Raw genomic sequence first — 9,125 nt, 5'->3', positions numbered from 1 at the left:
TATTAAAAGCCTCCCCCCAGGGTAAGAAGTAATTGAAATAAAGAGTTCATCTTATGTGAAAACAAGATTGACAAAAGATTGGTAATTGTTAAAGCTGGGGCTGATGAGTACACAGGGTTAGTTAAACCATTCTCTCCACGTTAAACCCCCCCCCCCCAAGTCTCAGTAGTGTCTTAACAGCTGACAACAGAATTTCCCTTTAGGAGATATTTGTCAATACTAAGAAATACCTTGATACATTTCTTGGGTGGATGAGAGCTCAGGGGCCACCCTGAGGTGTAAAGGATGATCTAGGCCACAGAAACGGTCTGACTCTAACCAGCTGTGTCTGAGAGATGCTGGAGAGGGACTTGGGGTGTTCCATCTGGGAAGGGAGGGGGTTGCTGGAGAGAGAGGGCCTGAGGGACATGGGGTGGGGCGAAAGGCTGAGGAGAAGCCCCCAATTAAAAATGGGGAAAGAGCACCTTCAAATAAACCCAGGATGCTGGATGTTGCTTTGAAAGCTGTCTGCTCTTCTGTGAGGTCATCCCTCCTCTCTCCTCTGCCCCCCCTCCGATGAGGTCATGAATGCTTCCCAAGAGGCAGGCCAAGTTGAAGGATGGAACTTCAACAGAGGACTGAGTTCCATTCCTGGATCAGTGTGATATGGAACCAGCCAGAATTCTTGGATCAAGAACTGACCCCGAAGAAGGATCGGAGAAGTAAAGTCCCATCCCTGTGACAATTCACAGCCGTGTGGGGAAACCTTGGCATTGTGGGTGTCCACATGCCATAGAGTTGTTTTTACTTCATAACAGATTGATAGAGATATAATTTACATGCCCGGTGATTTACCTGTGTATAATTGTACCAGTCAACAGCTTTCTGTACAATATATTCAGAGCCGTGCAGCCATCACCACAATCAATTTTAGAACACTTTCATTGCCTCCAAAAGAAACCCTGCATTGCTAGCCATCACCCCTGACACCCCCTTCTGCCCCTACCCTAGCCGTAGACTTGGCCTATCCCGAACATTTTCTGTACAGGGGGTCATATAGCAGATGGTCTTTCGTGACTGGCTCCTTTCATTTACTGTAATATTTTCAAGGCTCAGCCATGTTGTAGCATGTATCAGTCCTTCATTCCTTTTTATTGCCAAATAATCTTCCACGGCATGGGTGCACCACATTTTGTTTACCCCTTTACAGACATGTGGTTGTTTCCGCCTTTGGCTATCATAAATAATGCTGTTAGGAACACTCAAGTACATGCTTCTGTGTGGACGTTCTCCGGTAAATACCTAGTCGTGAAAGGCCCAGGTGTGAGATGGTGACTTCCCGTGAGACACTCTGAGTGACTGCCAGGCTGCAAAGACACTTCCCAAGTGGCTGCACCACTTCACGTTCTCACCAGCAGTGAATGCAGGCCAGTTCTCCCACACCCTTGGCATCACGTACTCTGCGCTTTTATTATCACCATCCCAGTGAGTGTAAAATAATATCTCACCGTGATTTTGATGTTAATTTCCCTTAGGCTTAATGTTGAGCTTCTTGCCATGTGTTTATTGGCCATTTGTACATCTTTGGAGAAAGGTCTGGTCAGGTTCTTTGTCCATTTTTAATTGAGAAGGAGTGAGAATAGAAATGTGCGGTGACAACCCTGATTCAAGCAACACCGATTGTTTGACTACTGTATACCGTAAAAAGCTAAAAGGTAAACCGAGGAAATATTGATCACAAAAATATACAAGTGATTACTATGTTATTAAGTTTTACAAATCAGTAAGAGACATATTCAGACCCTCAAATAACCGTGTGAATAAACAAATAATTCCTAAAAGAGAAAAACCCTGATAACCAAATGTGTAAGCCTCGCTGATAAGCAAAGAGTCAAGTTACACCCCCCTGCCACTCCCGAACTAGCAAACCTGACTCAAAATCAGAGCGTCCAGTACTAGTGATGCTTGGAGTAGTTCCTTCTAAGAACAGCAGATTAGTCAGCTGGCCTCCTTTCACTGCTCACATCCCTTCCCTCCTTGTGAGGTAAGTACGATTATCCCCATTTCATGGATGCAGAAACTGAGGCTCCGCAGTCACTGACTTGCCCACAGTAACTTGCCCTACTGTGGAGGCTGCTTCACTGCACGTGGGTGTGTAAGTGAATATGCAACCTCGTTGGAGGGCAGTTGGGAAACAGAGCAACAGACAAAACAACGTTCATTCCCCTTCACTTAGTGATTCTACTTTCGAGAACCCGTGCAAAGGAAACAGTACGGAGGTGCCATTCTGCTTTCTGCAGCACGTGTGAAAGGACAGCACCTCCGTCCTGATGTTGGGCTGGGGTCGTGTCACAGTGTGCCTTTGTGATGCGGACTGTCGATGGAAGTTAGCTCGTAACATAACACAAAGTGAAAAGAGGTTCAAGCTATCTATACGATCTGCAACGTACAGACCATGATTTCTTGGCTGGTGGGATTATGGTTTTTGTTTTCCTCATCCTTTTCTGGTTTTTTACAATCAGAACTTATTAATTTTATAATCAGAAACAAAAGCTAAGGTCTTTCAATCTGCTGTGTGCGTTTGATGCTGAGTTTGCAGGAGACTGGGCCTGGGGAAACTGGGACAGCATGGCTGGCGGAAGCCAGGTCCCTCCCAGGCGTCCCAGCTCGGTTCCCGGACTGGCTCTGGGCGGCCCAGGAGGCGCTAGCCTCGCCCTCACCCCGCCCCCTACGCCAGTCCTTGCTGGCGGGCCAGACCCTGGGGGCACAGCGATGCCTCTCAGTGGGCGCAAAGCCTCCGCCAACACCACGTGCCTCTAGGAAGCCGACTCAGAAAGTCTCCATGCAACTCACCCGGAGAAACTCTCAGTCCAAACACCTCAGGTGAGCCCGGAAATCGGTGGCCCGGCTGCAGCGTGGGAACCCGCCCACAGCCTCCCTGGAAGAGCAGGGCCTGGAGGCGGGGTGAGGGCTGTTGAGGAACCAGGAGAGCTGGGTCGGGGCCGCTGCTGACCTCCCGAAAGGGGCTTGGGGCCCGCGGGGATGCTCAAGCACGGCCGCTTCCCCACTGCCCCGCCGCCGGTCAGTGCTGGCCCAGCCTGCGTAAACGCCTCCTGCGTAAAGTGACAGCCTTGCCCACGCAGGCCCAGGCTCTGCCATTGCTTCCTCCAATCACTCCTCCTTTCTCCCCCCACCCCCGCGCTGCCGCTAGCCTGGTCGGTGAGTGGGACCAGGGGAATGTGGGGAGTTATTCCGAGTTGTTCGCAGCTGCCTTGGGCAACCTGGAATGGTTGCGGTTCTGCCTGAATCCGGACGGTGGGGAAGTCCCCACCGACAACAAGGTAAGGCCTGGGAGTGTAGCGCCAAGGCCCGAGGCCCTCCCCTCCCACCAAGAGCTCCTCACGTAGTGCTCACCTGGCAAAGAGCCTCCAGAGGTGTCCTTTTCTGAGTAGATCGTCCTAATTCACCTTCCCTCCGTGGGAGGTCCATTTGGGGGTATCGAGGAAGAGTGAGCACATACAGGAGTGGGAAAGGGGTGTGAGTGACTCCTAGGGGGGGATCTAAGGGAAGATGAACCCCAAGGAATTGCTACCTAGGTCAGGTTTTGGACCTGAGGTCTCGATCCTGCTCAGCGTCCTCCTGCCCCCTCTGGCCTCCACAGGGGTTCAGTGCCATCCACTTTGCAGCCCAAAATGGCAAGCTTGAATGCCTGCAGGTCTTGGTAGAGGAGTACAAGTTTCCTGTGAACCTGCCCACCAACAGTGGCCAGACACCACTGCACCTTGTCATCCGCAAGGAAAACAAGACCATGGTCCTCCCCTGCATCCACTACCTGCTTAATCACGGGGCGGCCCTCAACACGTGAGTCCTGCCTGCCCCAGGAGAGTGGCTTGGAGGCTGGGCAGATAGGAGCCCACTTCCAGAGCAAGCTGAGGGACTGTGGGATGACCAGAACTGGGTCCCACATGAAACAGCTAGAGGGCCCACATGGTGTACTAGTTAGTAAATCAGGCCCTGGGAGAGGACAGACCTGGTTTATGTTCCAGCTTTGCCATCCACTATCACACGTCGTGACCTCAGGCAAGACACTCAATCAGAAGCCTCCAGCTCTTCAATAAGTTTTGAATCACTTGGGGAGCTTCAGAAAGCCTGATGCAGAGGTTGTAATTTAGTCTGGGGTGTGGCCTGGGCTTTGGAAGTCTTAAAAAGCCTGCACATGTTTCTGCTTTGCAGCAAAGTGAGGGAACTACTTAACTGCTTCAGTTCTCAACTGAAATGTGGGAAGATGACAGTGCCTATCACATGGACTACTGAGACAATTGAGAAAATGCATGGGGAGGGCATGGATGTTGGGGGCTGTGTTCACTCCTTGTTTATCCAGCATGTACCATGTGCTAGGCATGATGCCCGAGGTGAGGAATACAGCAGTGAACACACAGAAATAGTCCCTGCCCATGAAGCTGACACCCTAGATCAGGACTAGATGGTAAATTAGCACAGTACATGAATACAATGACAGAGAGGGTTTATTCCCTCTATGAAGGGAATAAACAGGGTGGTGGGGTGGTACGGAAAGGATCTATTTTGGAGGGGGCAGTCGCCTCTCAGGTGGTGACATTTAAAATACAACTTGAAGATGGCTAGCCCACCATGCAAAGACTGGAAGAAAGTGTCCCAGGCAGAGGGAACATTGTGTGCAAAGGAAACATGGTGTTGGGAAAAAGTGGGGCAAGGTCAGAGGATGAGGTAGAGATGAGGCAGGAACCCGGGCACACAGGCTTGTGGGCCGTGACCAGGCGCGGGGAAGGGGCAGGAGGGCTGGCTGTTTGAAGGGGATGAGGTTAGTGGTCTCTGAGCTCCAGCCCAGCAGCCCTCCTTCCAGCAGCTCTTCACTGTCTCCCACCCCATCACCAGACGCGGACTACTCATTTAGTCCTCATCTCCCTTTTCCATTTGAGGAAACGGAGGGACAGAGAAGGCATATGCTGGGGTCACCCTGTGGGCTGGTGACAGAGCAGTCCTGGAAGCTGGTGCCCACCTATATGATAAGTAAATGCCCTTCGTCCTTCCTTACTGCCTCTTCCCCTGGAGGACCTCTGCAGTCAGACATGCAACGGCTCCACACCCCTGCACCTGGCGGCCCGCGAGGGCCTGCTGAGCTGTGTGAAGGTCCTAGTGATGAACGGCGCCAATGTCCATGCCCAAGATGCCATGGGCTGCAAACCCATCGACTACTGCAAAATACGGAACCACCGTGTCTGCGCTCGGTGAGGGTGTGGGAACCACCTCCAGCTTGCCACCCCTTCCTTCTCCCAGCCCTGGCCCTAGGGCCCTCTCCCAAAGCGGAGCCCTTCAGAGGAGGGTCTGGGAAGCCACTGCCTAGCCATTAAGTCTATGGAATTGGCCCCTTCCCAGGATACTATTCCTGGGGGCTTTCCACAGGTCTCACACCTCTGGGTTTAGCATTGCCCTCCTGCCCCCAGCTCCTCATCAGTAGGGCAGTGACCAGAGTCCTAGACACTCTCCTCCCTCACCTCACTGGGAGAAGTTAGCCAGAGGGGCCTTGGGAAGCTGGGGTGGGCCACCTTGCTCGTCACATCTCTGGCAGCCCCTCAGCAGCAGCCAGTCTTCCAGGTGGAAGCCCAGTCCCTGGGGGATGACACACCCTCACGTTGGCACCAGGTTCTTGAAGGATGCCATGTGGAAACGGGACAAGAAGGACTTTGCCTGTGAAATGGGGAAACTGAAGAAGCTCAAAGGCCGGCTGGCCCTCATGGAACAGGACTACCTGACTGAGCATCAAGTAAGGGGCAGGGCTGCCGGGGCATGGACGTCGGCGGCTTATCTAGGCACGTGAGTGGACTGACACGTGCGGTCAGAGAGTGGCTAGAAGTGGTCCCATCCAGAAAGAGCCTCCCTCTTCCTCTCCTCTGACTAATAGTCTAACCTCAGATGCCACTCCTTTAAGTCAAAAGTCTTGTGTTAGAAAGCAAGTGCAGCTTAAATTTAGCAAGTATGTCTGAAGCCCCCCTAGTGCAGTGCCTCCTTCTGATGAGGAAGAGCATCCTCACTGAGCCCCAGGTCCTGCTTTAGTGGGAAGCACACTGGTTAGAAAGGCCCGTCCTGCCAGCAGACGATGATCACACACTCTCTGCTAGGCACCTGCTAGACCACGAGGCTCCAAAGACCAGTGAGAGGTGGTCCTCTCACTCGAGGAGCTTAGAGTCTAGTAGGGGAGGCAGGTTCTATCTCTCTGTCAGGCCCCTGGGCCCCCAGAGAGAAAGGGGTCCAGGGGAGACAGAGGGATAATGCTGAAGAGGGGTCTTTAAACACAGGCAGCAGTTGGCCACATGAAGAAGCAGGGGAGGGCTGACCAGCCGAACGAACGGACAGCCCCGTGCTGAGGCACAGCGGAACATGAAAGTGTGGTGAAGGCCAAGAAGTACCAATTGGGTAGGGCCAGGGGGTCCAGTGTGAGCTGGAGTTTGACGAGCTACGAGATTTGGCAGGGGCCCAGGTCAGTGACAGCCTTGGCTGGGGAAGAAGGGAGTCACTGGAGGATTTTAAGCCTATGTGTAATTACATAGGATGCGAGAACCAGAAAGCCCAGGAAGAAGATGCCAGGAACCCTAAGGGGGCCCGGCAGCGAGCGGGGAGGCTTCAGGGCTGGCAGGTCTAGGACTCCAGCTCCGTTCCAGCTGCACCTCTTCCCAGTTTCCTCAGCCCTGCGCGTGTCATTTGTCAGTGCCACCCAGCCCCCAGTTACATACAGGGTGGGCCACGAGTAGGCGTATAGTTGTCCGTGTGGGAAATAACACAAATAGTACTACAAGAATAAACTGTTTTGCATGTGTATAACTAAGCCTACTTTTGCCCCACCCTGTATTTGTCCAGAGGAGGCAAAGCCCATCTGTCCCTGTAGCTTTAAACTTTCCCAGAAGCCCCTTGCAGATCGACCCTCATCTCTTATTGGCCCCAGTTCGTAAGTCCACTCTTGTTCCAATTCCTAGAGTTAAAGGAAAGCCAACTGCTGATTGACCTGGGTCTAGGGCAAGGCTGATGGGATTACTATGAGAGGCTTAGCCTAATCAGAGCCTACCACCAGAGCTGGGTCAATCTCCAAACCACCTGATGGCTTAGCAACAGCCCAGGAGGTGAGACACTGAGACGGGGGTAAGGAGGGGAAAGTTTGTGACATATTGAAGGTCCAACTATAGTAGAGGCAAGAACAGATGGCTAGGCCAAGTTATCATCACTTAGCCTGGAGAGCTAGACCACTGGTCTCTCCCTACAGGACTGCTCAAGGCCAACCCCTTCTAAGAAGCCTGCCCAGATTAGCTCCACCCAGCTCCAGACCTCCCAAACCTTTCTGCTTCTCCTTCCAGGTCACAGATGCAGCCTGCACTTCTTATTTGCCTCTCCCTCCCATCAAACCAGAGACTCTCTTGGGGCAGGACATGCCTCTGCTATCAGAATGGGTTCCCCCCTTAAGACTCAAGTCTCTGTGTAGGGCAGGGACTGCGTCTCCCACCTCAAGTTGAAGACTTCACCCAGAGTGGAGGCTGGGTATCCATAAAACTGGAGGTCCCCTACGGGAGAGGCTCTGTCTGCCCCATCAGCCCACAGGCTCCCCTTAGGCAATAGTTGTCTCCCCACTGGACAAGGGCTCTCACAAGGCAATGGATTCTCCCATCAGATTCAGGCTCCCTGGGGTGGGACAGTACCTGACCAGTCACACCTGAGATGTACAAGGGCTACAGCCAGAGGGTCTCCTTGCGCGGAAGTGCAGAGGGAGCAGCCCTGCTCAGCTGTGTTGCGCCCTCTGATGTTGCAGAAAGAACATCAACTTCTGAGAGAAGCTGATTTCAAGAAGTGGCTCCATCGCAAGCTACTGCCCAAAGGCCAATCTCTGACCCACAATGCTGAGCAAGAACCCCAAGCCCCACCCTGGACCATCACCCTCTCCAAGACCCCCAAACCTCCCAAGAGCTTCCACCCCTCCGTGGAGATGCGCCTGCAACAGATGCCACAGCTCGAGCCGCAGCCTTCGGTGACACCCACACCCACCTACAAGAAGCCCACAGTCAGGCGGCCCAAGTTGTGGGACATTAGCAACAACCCTGTCGCGTCCCCTGCAACCCTGATCGGCTACCCACAGGGCATCCGCCTGGGTGTGCACCCAGACCCCAGCCCGGAGCATGACTTCCACGGGTTCCTCGAGGTCAGGCCTGATGGGCATGGTGGTGCGCAGCTGCGCACGGTGGCTGGCAAGCAGGTGGCACCTGTGCCTCGGCTGCCTTTGGAGGTGATAGTCCGAGAGCTGTACCCTCAAGTTCGGCCATGCAGGATGAAGGTGCCCCAGGGCTTCCACCCTGTCAGCGTGAGGGATGTGGCCCGGAAGCGGTACTTGGGTGACAGCACCTTCTGGACCGACACACTGGCCATGACCCTGCGTGAGACATTTGACGAAGCCTTCCTGGCCGCAGTGCAAGCTCATCGAGGGCTCCCCATTGTGTCCTCCCCGGAGCCCCTCTCATAAACTTATGTTGGGAGCCTCTCGACCTGAGGCAGGCCAGTGGAGGCTGAGGTGTGGCCATTCATGTTGTGGACAGGGAACAAGGGGGGGAGGCCCCATAAGCTTCTCATTCCCAAATTCAAAGACCAGAGCCCCCCCCCCCCANCTGACCCACACTATTCAAACCATCGTGCCCCCCCCCCCCCCCGGCGGGGGGGGGGGGGGGGGGGGGGGGGGGGGTCAGTCTCTATCCCAGGCCCTAGCGTTGTGAAAGTAACGCTTGGTGTCCCCTTTGCTCCCCTTCCCCCCAAAGGCCCATCAGACAGGCCTTCAGGATGAGGAGCCACTGGGAAACCCTGCCTCTTGTTCAGACTAAGCCCTGCTGCAGGCGCTGAGCCTTGTGCTTCATCTCCAGATCCAGAATGGGACAACTAATGCATCACCCTGCCATAGGCTTCCCTGGCTCTGGGGGATGCTGCCCTGCTTTCTGCAGGTCAGGGAGGCACAGCTGGCACAGCGGGGGGCAGGCAGGGAGGACCTATGGCTTCAGCTGGAGACTACATTAGCACAGGGCCTTCCCTCAGGAAGCTAGCCCGCATCCCCTGCTATCTGCTGTACAAATGACTACACA

General features: G+C 54.0%; 1 protein-coding gene across 1 annotated transcript; it reads left to right on the top strand.

The window, feature by feature from the left end:
* Positions 1–59: 59 nt before the first annotated feature.
* ANKRD53 (ankyrin repeat domain 53) lies at positions 60–8,659 on the top strand. The gene is made up of 6 exons (XM_037048131.1): positions 60–2,862; positions 3,191–3,320; positions 3,641–3,840; positions 5,082–5,246; positions 5,662–5,782; positions 7,814–8,659. Exons 1-6 carry the CDS (start codon positions 2,564–2,566, stop codon positions 8,516–8,518), a joined length of 1,620 nt encoding a protein of 539 aa, XP_036904026.1. The 5' UTR covers positions 60–2,563; the 3' UTR covers positions 8,519–8,659.
* Positions 8,660–9,125: the final 466 nt, after the last annotated feature.

This window comes from Sturnira hondurensis, unplaced genomic scaffold, assembly GCF_014824575.4.
Source record: "Sturnira hondurensis isolate 20B ecotype Veracruz unplaced genomic scaffold, ASM1482457v3 Scaffold0006413, whole genome shotgun sequence".
Classification (NCBI taxonomy): domain Eukaryota; kingdom Metazoa; phylum Chordata; class Mammalia; order Chiroptera; family Phyllostomidae; genus Sturnira; species Sturnira hondurensis.
This window is presented reverse-complemented; position numbering and strand designations above follow the sequence as displayed.